The 19,230-nt window shown below is 40.8% G+C and overlaps 2 protein-coding genes across 5 annotated transcripts in view; one reads left to right on the forward strand and one right to left on the reverse strand.

The window, feature by feature from the left end:
• OFD1 (OFD1, centriole and centriolar satellite protein) overlaps nucleotides 1–5,665 on the forward strand; it is a 35,203-nt gene extending 29,538 nt beyond the window's left edge. The window contains exons 20-23 of the mRNA XM_012807166.2: nucleotides 2,633–2,781; nucleotides 4,375–4,521; nucleotides 5,166–5,233; nucleotides 5,520–5,665. Of these exons, the coding sequence (XP_012662620.1) occupies nucleotides 2,633–2,781; nucleotides 4,375–4,521; nucleotides 5,166–5,233; nucleotides 5,520–5,562 (407 nt within the window). The 3' untranslated portion in view covers nucleotides 5,563–5,665. The remainder of the gene's footprint in view (nucleotides 1–2,632; nucleotides 2,782–4,374; nucleotides 4,522–5,165; nucleotides 5,234–5,519) is intronic.
• A 3,853-nt stretch (nucleotides 5,666–9,518) lies between these two features.
• The window catches only part of GPM6B (glycoprotein M6B), a 40,586-nt gene continuing 30,874 nt past the window's right edge, over nucleotides 9,519–19,230 (reverse strand). For 2 of the 4 annotated variants that reach the window (XM_012807168.2, XM_012807169.2), the window contains 4 exons: nucleotides 16,159–16,330; nucleotides 13,834–13,907; nucleotides 12,799–12,864; nucleotides 10,768–11,405 (listed from right to left, as the gene is read on the reverse strand). In XM_012807168.2, the coding sequence (XP_012662622.1) occupies nucleotides 11,325–11,405; nucleotides 12,799–12,864; nucleotides 13,834–13,907; nucleotides 16,159–16,330 (393 nt within the window). In that variant the 3' untranslated portion in view covers nucleotides 10,768–11,324. Of the gene's footprint in view, nucleotides 9,852–10,767; nucleotides 11,406–12,798; nucleotides 12,865–13,833; nucleotides 13,908–16,158; nucleotides 16,331–19,230 lie in introns of those variants that run through there. The other 2 variants (XM_003793068.2, XM_012807167.2) reach the window with 2 other exon arrangements.

Below are 19,230 nucleotides of genomic sequence, written 5' to 3' on the forward strand. Positions count from 1 at the left end.
CTGCCTTGGAAAATTGAATGAGACTTAATATAGAGCAGCAGGTCTCAACCTGTGGGTCGCTACCCACAGGAACTGTATTAAAGGGCCATGGCATTAGGAAGGTTGAGAACCACTAATACAGAGCTTTCCCTCTGCTGGATAACTTCCTAGGGACTGAGCATACAGCAGTGAACCAAATCAAGTCTACCTTTCTGGAGCTTCTACTGGGGAGGTCACATGGTCAGCAAGCTGTCACAGAGGATACCAGCTGGGAGGTGCTGTGATAGCTAAGTAGGAGCTATGGCTATAGGCGCAAGTATCTGATAGGTGGCCATTAGACACAGACCTGAGTGAGTTAGGAGATAAAGATAACAGGATGAAATAAGGGAAATCAACTGAGTAGCTAGGTGTTCTGCCTCTGAGATGGAAGGTAGATCATAATAATGGCTTTTAAAGTAATTGTTAAGCAGCGTGGTAAATATTTTGGTTACTGAGAAATTCTATGCAGTGTTACACCTTTTCATCTAGGCATAAAGGAAAATGGAAAAAGGCTAAAACTTGATGTCTTTGAGGTGGTCAGTGAATATGCTCCTTTGCCCTCATATCCAAAGAGGTTTCCGTATGCCCCTGCAGCTATAAAGGAAACCCGAGTGGAGAAGTAGCTTTTTTTTTTTTTTTTATAATTGATACCCAAACAATGCACCTACTTTGAGATTGCTATTCTATATAAGGCAATATTAGTAGTAACCTTCTTCTTTTGCAAAGAGAAAGTTGCATTTCTGTCTATAGAGATGATTAACTTCTTCCCCTGGTATTTTAATTTCATGAGAAAGATTGAGGGGGAGACAAAGTGAAGACTTTGTTGCCTCTCTTCTATTAGTAAAACTAACTCAGTTCCTGATGATGACCTCAGAACAGGATACAATAAAAAGGTTCAAAGTCCTCTTATGAACCTGTGGATTTTTCTGTTTATTAGCACTGCATGGGTAAAATAAAGAAAAATGTAGGTTCTGGGTCAGAGCTGGAAGAGAAAGGTCAACATAATTGTCTGAGGGATTGAAATTTAATTAAACTTTTGTGGCATAGGGACCTGGGCCAAAAGTTAGAGGCAGTAGACAAGTAATTAAAACATAGGACTTGCCCAGAAGGAATAGAAGTGGAAGAAACAAGTACACGTCTGACAAAGCAAGTACAAGATACCGTGTAAGTAAGGTGCCAGAGTGGTTGTCACTTCAGGAATGAGGACCTCATAGAGGACCTGGCATTTCACTTGGGTCCTGAGTATCATTTATTCTTGTGGGAGGAAGGGAATGCAGGCTGAGGAAATAGTGAAGTTGGCTCGGTGCCCATAGCTCAGTGGTTAAGGTGTCAGCCACATACACCAGAGCTGGCGGGTTTGAACCCGGCCAGGCCTGCTAAACAATGACAACTACAACAAAAAAAAAAAATAGCCAGGCGGTGTCGTGGGCTCCTGTAGTCCCAGCTACTTGGGAGGCTGAGGCAAGAGGATCACTTAAGCCCAAGAGTTTGAGGTTGCTGTGAGCTGTGATGCCACTGCACTCTACCGAGGGTGACATATTGTAAGACTCTGTTTCAAAAACAGAACAAAACAAAATAGTGAAGCCAGAGACACAAAGCAAAGACCATATAGCTGTTGTCAGGTCCCAGTGAGTGTATTGGTACAAATTAGAGTATTTCCAGTGCAAAATCAGTGGCAATGTAGGAAATCAATCTGGAAAGCAAAAGGCAGATCAGAGCCCAGACTACTGTGGGTTTGAACTCTGCCAGAGACCCTTGCACCGCAAAGCCACGTCTTCTCCTCAGGGAATGGCTGGTGCTGACGAGGACAGATTGCTGGAAGGTAGAGACTCAGGTCAAAGAGAGCTTTGCCTCTGCTGTTTGGTAGTCCAGGGAGATGGTGAGTAAGTCCTGTAGGAAAGGAGTCCAACCTGCAAGCCCTGGTGGCGTGTAGGGGAAAAGGCATGGCTGAAGGCCCTGACCATTAGCCCAGGCATAATGCTGGGCTGTGAGGTTTCTAGGGGGCTTATGGTGAAGAACCACCAGAAACGTGGATGTGAGAATGTAGTCTGGGGGTAGACAACAGGTATAGAGGAAAAGACATAGGATGGATCTGTGTGTATGTCACTAAAATCCCAGGAAGGGCCTCTGTCAGCCTGAAGTAAGTGGGGAATGCATGGTAAGACAGGCCAAGGTAGGATGGTGGTGTGGTTCTGTTCAGGTTGAGAGAAACTTGAGTGTCTTTATGGGAGTAAGAAAGTTCTGAAACTGGTACGTACAGAGGTAGGACTGACTCCATCGGGGTTCTAAAGATGGGGAAGGGATCATAATCAAAGGCAGGGACAGAAATACAGGGTTTGCCCTGGAGAGGAGGGAAGAAGAAGAGAAAATATGATATGGAGTCAGGCATGGTGAGGATAACTTGTATTCATCTTGTGTCAAGTGAAAGGTGGGGTGTGGTGCAAAGAGATGGGGTGTTTCAGTCAATGAAAATAGAACAGCAAGTTGAAGCAGGTCAGTAGAGTCATTCTAAAACCAAGCAGAGTCTTAAAGGGTCTTGCTCAGGGCTCTTGCAAACTGGTCTTGCATTTGTTTGAACAGTCTAATGCTTTGTTTTCTGTCTAATTGGGTGTAGATCCACAACAAATGGATGAAAATGAAAAAGACAAAATATGGGAACAGCAAATGAAAGAACGAAGGCAGAGAGAAGAAAGAAGGCACAGTGACCGACATGAAGTTTTAGAAAGGGAACGAAGAGAACTGGAAAAACTGGATCAAGAAAGGGTAATGAGTACAACTCAATGCTGTGTTCTGGTTTCTCCATTGTACACTGTTAAATACATTGAGCTCAGGGGAGGGGAGTTGATAGTATTTGAAGTCGGAGGAGCAACAAGTGACTCAAAAGGCATTCTTTCCCTCTCCTTATCTTCCTTGCAGTGAGAAAGACCACATAGAACATATACCTTATGAGTTTCTTAGTAAAGGATTGTTTTTGAAAGCCCTATTCGTGTATTTTTTTTCGTTTTTTTGTTGTTGTTGTTGTTTTTGAGACAGAATCTCACTCTGTTGCCTGGGCTAGAGTGTCATGGTCTCAGCCTAGCTCATAGCATTTTCAAACTCCTCCGCTGAATCAATCCTCCTGCCTCATTCTCCGAAGTAGCAGGGACTACAGGCGCTCAGCACCACACCCAGCTACTTTTTTTTACTTTGCTCAAATTCCTGAGCTCAAGGGATCCTTCCGCCTTAGCCTCCCAGAGAGCGTTAAGATTATAAGTGTGAGCCACTATGGCTGGCCTACTGATGCATTCTTATATGATCCTTAAAACAAGCCTATAAAGGAGGTAGACTATACTATGCTTTGCTGTAGAACTTTGCTTTGGAAATAGGGTTTAAAGAAATAGCTCCCTTGGCTCAGTGTCTATAGAACAGTGATTACTGTGCAAGCCACATACACTGAGGCTGGTAGGTTCAAACCTGGCCCAGGCCAGCTAAACAACAATGACAACTGCAACAAAAAATAGCCAGGTATTGTGGCTGGCACCTGTAGTCTCAGCTACTTGGGAGGCTGAGGCAAGAGAATCACTTGAGCCCAAGAGTTTGAGGTTGCTAAGAGCTGTGACGGCAAGGCACTCTATCTACTGAGGGTGACAAAATGAGACTCTGTCTCAAATTAAAAAAGAAGTAGCTCCCAATGTCAGCTAGCTGGGACTAGGACAGTGGTTCTCAACCTTTCTAATGCCATGAACCTTTAACATAGTCCAAAGGTGTCGTGACCCAGAGGTTGAGAACTGCTGGACTAGCAGAACCAAAGGGAGGAGGTGGCAGCCAGTTCTTTTTCCTCTTGTTCTCTTCTTACCTTTTGTGTCCTGATTCTGGTCCTACACAGATGGATTTACTCTGGCCAGTTAACAGTCCTGCTAAGTGTTACTTAAATTAATCTTACATATGAATGTTCCTTAGATTCCTGGTTAAGTTGTGTCTAAGGCACAGGATGCTTCAGGCAAATTAATCCTTTTATTGAGATAACATATTTGTCTCCCTTTGGCAGTAATGATTTTAATTTTAAAGTATAGATAATATATACACAGTAGCACCTCTGCAAGTTGACCACCCAAGGGACTGCAACAAACTAATCAACATACAGAGGTGGTCAACATAACAAGGTCTACTATACTGATATGTACATGTGGTGCATGTCTGGTCTGTGAGAATTAGATCAACTTAAGGAAATAGTCAATGTAGGGAGGTGGTCAACTATGGAAGGTCTACTGTATATGTAGTTCTCTGGCATGCAGGTTGTACTTAAAGGGTCAAGATTATATTACAAGTTTTAAAAAAATTGTGTATTTTCTATTTTGGTACCCATCTATTTTATAGAGGATGATTGAAGAATCATTGAAGATTGAAATGGGAAGAGAAATGAGTGATCAAGAAACAAAGGACAAATCTCCCCAGAAGGAAAACCCCTTAGAAAAATACATGAAAGTCATCCAGCACGGGCAAGACCAGGCGGTGGCAGATGAGGTGCCGATGCCATGGACAGGGTAGTCTCTGAGTGGGGATACCCAAGGCTATGTGGTTTATTTTAACATCTTGGGACAGGAATCTGTCTTCTCAATTGAAGACAAAAAGGTTAAAGCATAAAAAATCCAAAGTTCAAATGGAACCTTGAATCTTTTAAAAATATTATACTCTTGACTATGACAAATGTCATAGCTTTTGCTTAAGTAAAAGACTTAAGAAATTTTTTGTTTTGTCAAAGTTTGTATATCTTAATAAGAACAGGAAAAGAAATGTCTCAGTACTAATGCATTTATTATGAAGATAGATCTTTCATTTTTTAAGTCAAGTATATTGACTTAAAGTATGTTGAAAATGCATACCATATAGTTTTATTTCTACGTGCTTGCTAAATTTTTTGTTTTTTTTTTTGCAGTTTTGGCTGGGGTTAGGGTTTGAACCCACCACCTCTGGTGTATGGGGCCAGCGCCTAATTCCTTTGAGCCACAGGCACCACCCAGTGCTTGCTAAATTTCATGTTTAAAAGTCTTCTCTTTTTTTTAGACTCTCAAATAACATATTTCAAAAATAGTTCTTAGGGAAACAAATGTTCATAAAATTAATGTACATCTAATTTCAAATGTCTTCTTTCCCCTTCTTTGTATCAGGGCTCAAAACATAAGGTCAGAGAAGTTTCTCTAGTGGACACGCTGCCACCTAGTGACAAAGATGAAAGGTATGGTTTCCCTGAATATTTTTCCATATCTGAACCATTATTACTCATTTTTTCAGACAGTGGAAATGGTCAGGTGTTCTAGCTTGCCTATAAGAAAATTATTGAATCAATCAAAATTACTGACTGTAAAACAAATCATGTGTTTCTTATCTTGTGGAATTAATGCTGATATACATTATAAGTGAGGGCAGAAACCCCACAGGGAAGGAATGAGAACATTTATGAAGATCCCAAATAAACCTGACATGAATTTTTTAATCTTTAATTTTTGTCTTCCTTAATTTAGTTTCACAGGCTTTTCTCCTGAAGACCTAGAGGACTCTTGGTAATCACGTTTGCTCCCCAGATTCTTGCATACAACCGGGAATAATATAACATTGAGCTAAGTGTTTCTCTGTAATCGAACAAAATCCTCAATAAAAATTTTGTGAAATCAGCATGATTTTTTTCTCTAATTCCATGTTATACTGCAGTATATGAACCAAGAATAATCTTAGTTAAGTGAAACCCTTCTCCAGTGATAGAATTTCTCATTCATCACATCAAAATGAGCTGGTTTTGTTTTTTTTTTTGAGATAGTTTCACTTATTAACCTTTGGTAGAGTGCTGTGCTGTCACAGCTCACAGCAACCTCCAACTCCTGGGCTTAGGTGCTCTCGCCTCAGCCTCCCAAGTAGCTGGGACTATAGGCACTCGCCACAATGCCCAGCTATTTTTTTGTTGCAGTTTGGCCGGAGGTGGGTTTGAACCTGCCACCCTCGGTATATGGGACCGGTGCCCTACTCATTGAGCCACAGGTGCCGCCTGAGCTGGGTTTTTTTTTCTTCCTTATTTTTGTCTAAATTTTTTTTAAAGACTAGTGAAGCATAATTGTGAGAAGGGGGAAAGAGTAGAACAAGGAGTTCAATCTGTAACTGACTATGAACAACCAAGTGAGGTAACTCTCTACCTTCAGACCAGTCTTGTCTTAAATTTTTAAATAAGTAGAACCTATCTTTATTATCAACTACAGGCCTACATTTTAGAAGTTGAAGCTATGTTCTGCCCTCAGTTGGGCTTCTACCTGTAAAACAGGAGGCCATCTTCTCTAACAGTGTTTTGTCTCTGAATATTATTTTTCTAGGCATAAGAAATAGTCTCATCTCTGTTCTTTACTTTTGACATCTTCTATGGTTTGAATGTATCTGTCTTTCCCAAATTCATATGCTATAATTTAAACTCCAATCTGATAGTTTTAGGTGATTAAGTCATGGGGGTGGAGCCCTTGTGAATGAGATTCAAGACTTCATCAAAGGGCTCAAGGGACCTTAGCTGTGCTCTTTTGCTGCCCTTCTACCTTTTGAGAACACAACAAAAAGGTACCATCTTGGAAGCAGAGACTGAACCTTTACCAGACACAGACACCAAACCTGCCAATGCATTGACCTTGGACTTCCCAACCTCCAGAACTGTAAGAAACATTTGCTCATTATAAATAACCTAGTCTAAAGTATTTTGTTATACATATTGCAGCAGGAACAGACTGAGGTAACATCTTTATTATGGAATCTTTGGTCCTCATATTTAATGAATGAACTTAGTGTTTTTCATAGTTTTTTTTTTTTTTTTTTGGCCAGGGCTGGGTTTGAACCTGACACCTCTGTCATATGAGCCAGCGCCCTACTCCTTTGAGATACAGGTGCCACCCTCTTTTATTGGTTTTTAAGTGAATAGACCCCTTCCCTGTAATTTTGATTTCATCTCTTAAAAGTCAAATCTTAAAAGGTATAACTGGGAAAAATCTCTTCTGTAGAAGGTCCTACATTTTGTGGTAGGATTATGGTCAATAATTAAGAGACTGCTTATGGTCTAACCATTATTTACGGTTTACTCAGTTGACTCATGACTTAAATTCCAGAGTTATTTAAAAAGCTGTTTAAACAGAAGGTGCTAAGTAGTGTGACAAATAGCACATTAATTGGGCTCCTGATTGTTCTCCTACCATGAGTAAGTGAAGGTTGTCAATCCATCCAGAGTCAGTACCTCATTTAGAAATGTCAGTGTGTTGATAATGACAGAGGCTGGTCCTCACTAGGAAAGGCCAGATGTAGAAAATTCACATGTATAATCATGTTGACAGATAAGTAGTTTATAAAATAAAATCTTAAATAACAAATTTAGTGGTGCTTTCGAGAATAGCTGTTAGAGCTAGATACCTTTTTGTGTGCTCCTGAATAAATCTTTCAATAGATTTGTATGCCTTGGGTTTGAAAAGAGCCAGCAGCACATGGACCCGTATTAAGGCTTCTCATTGTTTCTCCTTTGCCAAGCTTAAACCTTGTGTTAATCCCATAAATTGGTGGCTTTTTTATTTGTTGGAGAAGCTAGTCTGAAAAATTCTTTTCATGGAGAACTGTAGAAAGTGCTAGTGGCACCTTACGTCAAATATAGCCCACTGTGTTACAAGATTTTCTGATTGCTCTCGCTGAAAGAGATGTTTGTCAGAAATAAAACAAGTTGCTGTCCATACAAATGTGAAGTCTTGATTACGCATATTTAAAAATGACACCATACTGAGGACAAAGAAAGATAGGATTTATGTATGGTAAAAAGGCAAGTGAATGAAGCTATAATTTTATTTCATTACTCTTAGTACATCCACAACTATTTCTGCCTAAATAAATCTTTAAAATAAGCATACACAAGTATTGACTATTATCTACAAATATTTATTGTAACACTTGAATAGAACTACAGGAAGCCCTTGGCACTGATAGAAAATATTGATTCACTGTTAGGTTACAAAAATTTATACATAGCAAAATTTAATGCTCTTTACATAAAAAATATTAGACTACTTAAACAAAACTTTTGAAAATTCCTGGTAATAGCTACCAGAATTAGAAAAGTAAAATTAGGTTTTAGACACTGCCTCTTCTAGAACACTGGACTCTGACAGCACCTCCACTGCTGGAAAGAATAGTTAAGTCTGTCATGCAACAGGAAAACAAAACACTAAGCTATTTCAGAACTGTTCTACATAGAAGAGAGCTTCTCCCAATTAAAAAAAAAATCCAAATACGCAATTTAGGCATTAACAAAAAAAAACAAATGAAATATACTTGCTGTTCAATTTTAATAGCATCGTGATAAAGGTATGCTTCCTTTCATTTGAATACATTTCTGCACGTGTATATGTTTTAAAATCCAGGAAACAGCCAAACCACAAGTTAACTCTTAACATGAATATACACAGTTAACCCTATATTAAGCAGCCCCTTTGAAAAGCACTGATGCACCCAACAGTTATATAGATCATTTATTTCATAAAGAACAACACAAAGTTTACCATCACTAATACCCAGTACCTATAGTCACTTAATGTTCTGGAACACAATGATGTAGAAAGGCAAGTTTCTTTTGAAAATGGCTTAAACTCAAGCAGTTTTCTTGCTGAACATCAAACCTTATTATTCCAGGAAACAGATTTAGATAAGAAAAAATGAAATAAATACCAACCCTAATTTAAATTACTTAAGTATTCAAGTCTATAAAAGTAGGAGGCTAGAGGTCTGTGGTCAGTTTGCAATTGAATTTTAGTAGTTCGTATGAAACTGTAAACTCCCTATCCAGACCATTTAAATGGTTTAGAATGGTGGTCATTTTAATAAGGTAACACTTCTTAATCAAGGAAAACATGGAACAAAATTCAGTGAAGGATTTTGGGGTCATGGTTATAAATCTGTAGCAATTTAGAGAAATACTCAGTAAGGCAGAGCTGACATTTATTTCCCTAGAAGAATGATAACTGGGTCAGTATCATTTTGTGAAAATGAAATCTGATAAATTGACACTGGAAAGCTTGTCAATGAGTCAGAATCCAGCTCCTTCAGTAGTAGGGTCAGAAGAATTGCTGTAGCTCATTTTAGCATTATTGAAAAATGTCTGTTTGGCTCGGGAAATGAATGGATCCTGAACTTGGGGTGGGGAAAACTAATTTAAAAAGTCAATTGTAAGAATCATGTTATCTTTGAACCAATGTTTAATAAAAATCAGCTTTCAGAAATGGAACTTCACACCAATTCCATTTTATTTCCTATGTAGATAACATTTGAGGACAGATGGCATATGTCAATTGATGGTTACATCCTTTGTCACTATGAAGGAGTATGAAGTTATTCCACTGCTTGTGATAAAATGGCTCTAGCAGTAAGCGTGAGTGTGCCACAAATTTCAAAAGAATGAAATGATTTTGTCAAAGTGTTGCCTTTTAAAATGGCTAATATGAAACCTCCAATATTTTTTCTAAAGAGAAAGATTTACCCACTGGAAGGTTTTCCTAGAGATACATCCCAGCAGCTTAGACAGAGAAGTGTTTGTACGTCTACATTAGTTTGTTTGGTAGGATACGCATCTGTACTGCAGAGCAGCTGTCTGATGATTTGTCAGAGCTGTCAATGCGTCGGCCGAAACACTCTGGGGCAAACATTTATGTGTAAGAATTGAGTTGTTCTTTTGACCGAGACTGGATATCTTGCAGTTCCTGTTCTTCCTTTGCTTTGATATCCTGGTAAGCCTGCATTTTGCTTGCATCCTTTAAGTAAGCCCAGTTAGAAGACAGTATCATGAGGAAGTGGATCTGGAAGAGAAGGGTGAGCATGATGGCTAGTGAGCATGTGAGAAGGCAAAGCGAGGTGCTAGTCAGAATAGACAGACTTGACTTTAAGGGGCAAGGGTTATTCTTATTAATACTTGCTCTGCCAGCAGAGCTGCCAGATACTGAAAGCATACTTTACTAGTTGGCTTCGCATTAAAAGGCTGAAGAAAAGTTAGTACACAAACAATGAACTGGACAAAAAATGGCCAAAGGGATTGTTAAGAAAAAGCAAAAATGAAAAACGACAGGGTGCTTTTTTACCATTTTGATAGTAAATTTTAAAGGCTAATGCAGAAGTTCAGAACATGTATTTATTTTAAGTAAGTGTAATGCAAAGATCTTTTTTACCTGTGGATAAAAATCAATTCCCCCAAAGGCCTAAAAGTGTGAACAACGTTTATTTCGAGTAAATAATTAAAAAGCTACATATTTAACATGGAAAAAATTAAATGAATGTCAAAACCAAAATTCAGAACTATAAGCAAAGCATGCAGTCTCTGTGTTAACAAACTCTTAGTAGTGAAACTACATTTTTCATTTTGTAAATACCGTATTTCATTTCACAAATGTAAAAATCCTTATTATCATTCTTTACAGTTGATGTGGCAAACACGTCTTTCCTGTTTATTTTCCTCATATTTCCTGCAAAGTAAATCTACAGCTCAAGTTCCTTCTAGTTCATACTTCCTTCTCAACATATTTGAGACCTTCAGATCCAGGCCTGGTTTCTCTTCCTGTTAATATCTTATGTGTAGTTTGAGAACTAGCTATGAGGAAACAGTTATTACTCAACAAAACACAAAAATTTATGGTTGCCAGTTTTGTGGGCTGTAAAGGAATGATTGTGTTGTACCAAAAAAAAAAAAAACCCACATATAAATTCTTTTTATCAGAAAACAACTGGTGACCTTTCTTTTTCTTCAAATTTTCATCTGGCTTAGTTGAGGGGCATTTGGTAGTAAACTGTGTGATCAGAAAAAAATTAAATGTAAATCGTATTTGTAACATTTTCCAGAAAGAATCTGACAAAGCAAAATCCAGATTAAACTGATTCTCTTCCATTTCATCTTCAGCACTTGCTTTCATTATCATTATTGACATTTGTTACCAAACAAATAACGGAAAATGTGGGTATTCCAAAGTGTTAAATTTGAGCAGTATCTCTAAATGAAGTATTAAGTTCAAGAGAATTCCTTTTGAAAGGATGCTCACCAATGTCAGTAAATAACTGAATCCTTTTCAAAATGTGGAAATAGCCAGATCTCATTATTTTGTAATTCATGTACAGTAAGTCATCTTATTAATCTACCATGCAAAATGAGTTTACTAAATAAAGCTATTTACAAATTACTGTAACAGAACTGCGGCAACCTAGACTGCTTTAGTCTGGAGTGTCAGTTACATTTCATGCTACAGAGCATAACTCTCTAAAGCTCCTTATTGGCCTTATGCAATTTAGAATTTAGTGCAGCAATCTTCCCGACTCTTAAACTTCAAAACCGCATAGTTATATGTAGTAGCCATCATGTAGATCAGCTGGTGGAAGAGAACAAAACAGGACAGTAAGATAAAGACAGTGAGGCCGATGCCATGACACTTCTAAACTTGGGCGAGATGGTGCCTACTCCTAACCTAAGGTGCTGCTTTCCCCCCTACAATCTCAGATGACTAGCACAGACAAACAGGGTGAGTCCTTTGCTCTGCCCTCGGACATTTTTTCAGAGGACTTGGGCATGTTTAAAGAATAACAGAGCTGGGCGAGCAGCACGAGAAGGATGAAGCTAATACCTCATCTTCCATCTTCCCCAGCTGCCTCAGCAATTAGTCCTCATCCTGTGCCTGCTGCTCAGCCAGGAGCACAGGTTGCCACAGGTTTCTTTCATGGGCTGTGACCGAGGAATGACAATGGGTAAACTGGGACTGACTCATTTTCCAGCGGCTGAGGTTTTCCCCTTGCTCTACCAATCTTAGTTGGTTTTCTTCAAATCAAGCCCTCCAAAATCACATGCATTTACACACACTACAAGTGTGTGCTGACATTCGTTAACATTCTATTTCGTTAACATTCTATTTTTGTGAATTTGCCTACTTGTTGAAATTTATTTGTAATCCCCAGGCTGATAATCAAGGCACCTTCAGTTGTTGGGAGATGTGTACAGAGCGGTGAAAAAGTTGTTACCCAGTTCACACATTCCCAGATGAGGTTGAACATGACGACATTCTGCCACCTTGTTTCCCCTCTCAGATGGTAAACAAGTGTCCTTGAAATGTATACAGGGACATGTTTTTCACATTTTTATTTATGATATGTTGGTTATTCTGAAAATGGTTCCCAGGCATAGTGCTGCAGTACAGTCTGGGGTCCCTAGCACAAGAAGGCTACTGGAGAGAATGTGTTAGATAAACTCTGTTCAGGCAGAAGTGACAGTGCCATTGTTCATGAATTCAATATTTATGAAATAAGGTGTCTTTACACAGAAACACACATAAAGCAAATTATGTATTGATAGGTTGATGAAAATGATGTGACCAGAGGCTCACAGGAACCCTACTGTGTTGCCCTTAGGAGTGATAGTTTGGTATAATGAGATCAACTATACACACACTCACATGTGTATATGCATATTGCCATTTGGAAGTTAAGATTTCTGCTGAATGCAACAAGGCAGTAGGCTAGACCTGGCCAACAGGTGTTGGTATCCTCACCTCTTTCTAGAGTCCAAATTACAGCACCTACAATTGATACCAAGGCAGCCAACCAGTACTTCCTGTAAACTGTACATGTGGTAAGTTTCCACATGGGCCAGGTACAAGGTTGAGTGCCAGGGTCGTTGGTTTTGGTAAGCAGGTAAAAGCTGGAATGGAAATCTGTCATTTAGGGGCTGGAGGGAAGGGGCTAGACTGGGGTGATCCTGGGGCAGTTACTCACCAGGGCAATGACGGTGGCACCAGCTCCTGCACAGGCCACAATGAACAGGTGATAGGACATGTAGAACTAGGAAAGAACAGGGGATCAACATAAACATTGGGTATGGGATGTAACAGCCCACACTGCTCCTGGGTGCTACTTCATCTTTCTCCTTTGCTGCTGTTCTCTGCAAGGCTAGGCATAGGCTTATGCCTGCTTCAAGCTCTTGATTGCACACTGGAATCACCTGGGGAGCTTTAAAAACTTTCTGATGTCCAGGCTGCCCCTCAGACCAAGTAAATCTGAATGGCGGGGGCTGGACCTCAGTCATCAGGATACTGTAATGCTCCCTTGAAGACCACAATATGCATCTAAGGTTGGGAGCCCCTGCTTTGAGCTGTTCCCTATTATGGATGTACAAGTTGACAAGCCAGATAGGGTAGGGGAAACCTGTTAGGATGTTCTTAAATATGCAGACTTCTACCAGTGCATTTAAGAATTTTTTGTTATAAACAGTTATAAACCAATGACTGAAGAATAGGGCTAAGAAAGTTTAAAACCTAAGTGTTAGGCTATATTGCCAATTAAGAATGTATGAGAGAAAAATAACAGCAAGTCATTCTGGAAATATAAATGATTAACTGTGGCATCATTTATTCAAAATTTGGTAGATATACAAATTCAATGGAATCTTTTCTATGAAAATTAACTTACATTTGTTCTGTGACAAGTGTTATATTTTGGAAAACTTTCTAAAGGGGAAAGAGGAATCTAGATACCTTCTCAGATTTATAGGTTTGGGATCACTCCTAAATTACTGCCCAAGGAAAAATTCTCCAGCTCATAAGCATCCTCACTGAATGGGCTGGACCATATGAAGTAGCCATTTTTGTAGGTTGAAGATGGCAGAATAGTAATGGTTACATACAGTTCAATCTTAAAGCATCTCCACAAAAGAGATCTCCTTACTAGCATTTTAGCCATCTCGCTTGCTCTTTCTAGCTGCCTAGTACGCAGTGATCCATATGGCAGCACTCTGAACTGTGCCAGGCTTACCTCATTCGTGTTGCAGATGTTCTCTAGGGCAGAGCCACATATTTTTCCTGGGAAAGCATTCCAAGGAATGATACCTGTAAAATGAACCCCAAGAGAATGTTAGTGTGAACTACAGTGCCTCTTGTTCTTAACAGACCCTGCACTTTGCATGACGTATGTTGTGACTGTAGGCTATGTTCTTCATCAACAACTGATGTTCCTGCTATCTGCACAACAGGCATTTTGGAATTGTAAGCCCTATTTGGACAATGGGAGAAGAGCAAAGTCAACTAGCCTGTAAGAGATTTAAACAGGTATTTTTTCCCCTACAAAATTTGCTTGTTCAGTAGAGTTGATACTTGTTAAAAACTGATTTTTCAATCTAAGCTTTCCCTACGGTGCATTGATTGGTTAGACAAGCACAGGATGACCCTTCCATAAAGTGTTTTATCATGCTGAAGTCAAATACCAGAGAGTGAAACAAGCACAGCCCATGGAGTCTCATTGTAACCCTGAGTCCCCTCTGCAGTGACAACTGTCCATTAGCTGCTGCTCTTTTCCCCCTTTAATGCATAGGTTTGTGGTTAAATACTAAACACAGCTCAGTTTACCGTTCTCCTAGGAGGTAGGGAAGGAGTATTTAAAAAATATAACTCTCCATCCTTGACATGAGCCAAGAAAAGTCGTTATGCCTCAGAAGCATTGGAAATGACCAGTCCAAAGTTGTGAGTGAAACCAGTGATTTTTGAGAACTAGTTCTCTATAATCATCTTAAAATCCTCTATTTTGAGTACCAAAAATTTGTGGCAAAATACTTTTAAAGAAGGGGGGAATGACATACATTTAGATATTCATTTATGAATACTTTAGAAACCAACTTTACACTTTGAGCCAGAGTTCCACTCTGTTACTCAGGCTAGAGTGCCATGGCGTCAGCCTAGCTCACGGCAACCTCAAACTCTTGGGCTCAAGAGATCCTTCTGCCTCAGCCTCCCAAGTAGCTGGGACTACAGGCACCCACCACCACACCTGGCTAATTTTTCTACTTTTAGTGGAGATGAGGTCTTGCTTGTGCTCCGGCTGGTCTCCAACTCCTGAGTTCAAGCGATCCTCCTTCCTCAGCCTCCCAGAGTGCTGGTATTATGCCCAAGCAGCACTCTCTTTTTAAATCCATCACAAGGAAGAGAGTTGTTGAGCCTTAGTCTTTGTGAGAAGAGATTAGGCCTGATGGGCAATTTTAGGCTAGTTTTGTATTATGTTGTAAGATAAGATGTTGAGAATAAGCCACATGAGAAAAACGAGAAGCAAAAATGAAAGTCATCTTTCTCCAGAAAAGCTCTGGATGGACAGGTATTTCTACTTCAATGCTAATGAAATCCCCCCCCCACATTGTTTCTGCCAAGAACAGATTTCTTATCATCCTAGCTAGAATCCTCGTTAGACTTCTTCCTTAGCATGCTGCCTTCTCTGGCTCAGCAGGGAAGTTGAATCCCAAGTTTATTGACAGGACAGGCAGGGCCTATGGCCCTTCTGTAGCTTGTCACAAGGAACCGAACCGAACCAACCTTAGTTCCCTAGTGTAAAAATCCCATTCTTTAGAAAATATGCTTGAACCAGTAGCCAGCAGCTGACGATGACATTCTAATGACTTTAAAATAGTCTGGATTTTATGTTATGTTTTTCAGTACAGATGAAGTGTAAGCAAGGGATCACTTAGACTTGAAGAGTTAGATGTGTAAATTAAGTGAATTATAGTGTTCAATATTAATTTGGAAAGTCGTATGTTATAGATGTAAAACTAAAAAAAATTAAAGAAAAGCTATATAATCTTTTTCTTTTTTGAGACAGTCACACTTTGTCACCCTCAGTAGAGTGCTGTGGCATAAGAGCTCACAGCAACCTCAAACTCTTGGGCTCAAGCGTTTCTCTTGGATTAGCCTCCCAAGTAGCTGGGACCATAGGCACCCACCACAATGCCCAGCTCTTCTTAAAGACAGAGTCTGGCTCAGGCTGGTCTCAAACTTGTGAGCTCAGGCAATCCACCCGCTTTGGCCTCTCAGAGCAGTAGGATTATAGGTGTGAGCCACTGTGCCTGGCCTATATAATCTTTTTATAGTGGCTATCCAGAAGTCTTCTTTGATTGAACTGAATTATTCTTTTAACTGAATTATTATTTTAACTATAAAATATCACATCTTTATCAGCTTTCTCTAGGAATTAAAACCCTCAGTGATGTTTCTATCTAGAAAACTGAGCATGTTGAGGGAAAGAATATGAAACAGACCATATTAAACGCCCATATAATAAATAAGTCCAGATGAATGTACAAGAGGAGAAAGGAAGTACCATATTGCCGGATATCCACGCAGATCTGTTCCACACCTGTGGTCCCGTTGGTCTGGGGTGACTTGATGACTTCACAAGTTGACCATATGTTGTAGAACATAAACACAGGCACTGCCGAGAAGCCAAACACGCCCAGCCAGGCCACTCCAAGCACATAGGTGAGGAAGACAAACTAGGCCGAAACAAGAGGAAAAAGAATCAGCACTGAACGGGGTGGGTGCATCCCCAGAGGAAGGCTCACCCCCACTGTGGGATGCCTTGGAGACCATCGGGGCTGTGGCAGCCAGAAGGGAAAGCCTGGGGCACGGGAGAGCAGGGGTAGTGAGAGCTAGCCACGCTGCCCAGAGCTAGAGGAAGAGGCTGCAGCACCCCTCGTAGGTCCCTTCTTTAACAAGGCTAGGATTCCTAGCTAGGATCACTTCCCAAGAAGTGATCTCACATGTCCATGGTCGCAGAGCTATAGTTAGTGACAGGGCCTCCCATGAGACACCATCTAAACATCAGTTCTGAAAAGTCAGCATCCTATTTAACATGTAATACTCTCAGGGCGCTTCCTGGGCCAGTGAATTATAACTTCATAGGAATTCCTGCCAAATTATCTTTATTTTATGTAATAGAGGGCTGGTAGGATAGCAGTCACTACAAGAAGCCTCTCAAAAGGAACTTTGCTAGTTTCTTGATCCCGTGAAATTACTAAAAGCATCAGATCCTTGAACCTTCATCAAAAGTTTCAAATAGTCCTGAGCACAAGCTTAATGCACAGTGACTGATAAAATTCTCATTTCCCTGTAGTTTTGTCTCTAAGATTCACAGCAGCTTTGCAAGCAAAGCAGTGGCTTAGAGGGAAAGCTTCTAAAAAGCTTGATCTGTGACCTTGGACATGTGAGATCACTTCTTGGGATCACGTCTATGTTCACCCATACATTGCCACGGATGATTCCGGGAAGAATATAATCCTAGTGCTTTACTTTTCAGTATAACCTGCCTTGATGATCAATTTCAGAGAACTTTGAAAGGCTGCCTCAAAGACCTTATGGGATTTCTGTTTTCAGAAGGTGTACTGGGCGGTGCCTGTGGCTCAGTGAGTAGGGTGCCGGCCCCATATACTGAGGGTGGTGGGTTCAAACCCGGCCCCAGCCGAACTGCAACAAAAGCTAGCCGGGTGTTGTGGCGGGTGTCTGTAGTCCCAGCTACTGGAGGCTGAGGCAAGAGAATCGCCTAAGCCCAAGAGCTGGAGGTTGCTGTGAGCTGTGATGCAACAGTACTCTACAGAGGAGTGAGACTGCCTCTAAAAAAAAGAAAAAAAAAAGAAGGTGTACCCACAGAGCATGTGGGTAAGGATTTGCAGCCCTTCTAGTTTGGCTTTTATTTTTTTAGGCTGGTGGTAGAGGACTGGACTCCTACTGACTTTGTACACTGAGCAGCTACCTGGGTGGTGAGAGGCCACCCTCTGATGGCCACACCAGGAAACTGCAGAAACAAGGTACTTCCCTTTATTTCAAGGAACCATTTCAGCAATGTCACCTCCCCTTTCCTCTCCTAATGCTTAAGATCTGGCTGCTCCAGACTAGGCTGGGTTTTTTTCCCCTCCAAAAGAAAACTTTACTTTTTAATAACACTACAAAGACCTGAGCAGAGGGGATTGGTGGTTCTTAGCCTTGGTGAGCCTTCCCTCCCAGGCCAATACCGCCCCCTCCCCAACCAACTCCCCATCCTCCCACACCCGTCTTGATGGCCTCTAACATTCCAGCTGCTTCCTCAATGAGATCCTGGACACAAGCCTCCCACAAAGGGTTGAGGACAGGGGCAGCTTGCTTCCCTGGTGGGCTGAACTCATCTGCCTTCCCCCCACCCAACTTTCTGTCCTGAGCCTATGCCTCAGCTTCCTGAGCCCTACCCTGTCACCTGTGTCTTCCTAACACCCTCCAAGGTTAGCGTCATGATCCCTTGAGCAGATGGAGAAACCAGAGCACGCGGTGTCTCACAGCAACCTCCAACTCCTGGGCATAGGTGATCTTCTTGCGTCAGCCTCCCAAATAGCTGGGAATACAGGCGCCTGCCACAATGCCCTGCTATTTTTTTGTTGCAGTTGGGCCAGGTTTGAACCTGCCACCCTCGGTATATGGGGCTGGCACCCTACCGACTAAGCCACAGGTGCTGCCCCCAAGGGCTCTCAAGGAGTAGGGTGCCAGCCCCATATGGGGGGGAGGGCGGCAAAGTTGTTTTCTTTTTTACCTTCTTTCCTTTTCTTTCAAATGCTAGACCAATGCAGCCAGCTGCCTGTGAGACATTTCCATGTGACTATGCCACCATAAACTCACTTGGTAAACTCAAATTCAGCCTGCCAATAATCAAGCTCCATGGAGGCCTCTACCCTCCTTTACTCTCAACTCACCACGTGTTTCCTTTTATGATGCAGAAATGTTTAAGCCTAGCTTTTAATTAGCTATTTTTAACATTTGTTGCCTTCTAGACCAGCAACCAGCAATGTTTCCTTACTATAAAGGGGCAACCAGGAAACAGATTAGGCTTTGCAGGCCCACATCGGTCTCTGTTGCAGTCACTCAACTCTGCTTCTGCTTTTTAGCAAGAAAGGGGCCCTAGGCATATGCAAATGAATGGGTGTGGCTATACACCAATAGCACTTTATGTAAATTTTAAGTTGAGCATCAGAAATAATTTTCATGTATTATGAAATATTATTCACGTGTTTTTTTCCAACCACTTAAGGACAGAAAAAGGATTCTTCTTGAGCTCTACAAAACCATATAGTAGGCCAAATTTGGCCTGTAGGCTGTAGTTTGCTAACTACTGTCTTAGACTATAAGCTCCTTGGAAAGGGGGCCTGTGTTTCAATTTTTATACCTCTTGGCTGGCAAAGTCCCATACTTGGTACAGTAAGAGTGCTGGTAAACATTTACAGAAGGATTGCGACAATTTCTCATAGTACATGTATGTTTTTATGACCATGATCTGTATTTTATTTTTATTTTATTTTTTGAGACAGTCTCACTCTGTCACCCTAGGTAGAGTGCTATGGCATCATAGCTCACAGCAACCTCATACTCTTGG

This window comes from Otolemur garnettii, unplaced genomic scaffold, assembly GCF_000181295.1.
Source record: "Otolemur garnettii isolate 467f Iridium unplaced genomic scaffold, OtoGar3 scaffold00065, whole genome shotgun sequence".
Classification (NCBI taxonomy): Eukaryota; Metazoa; Chordata; class Mammalia; order Primates; family Galagidae; genus Otolemur; species Otolemur garnettii.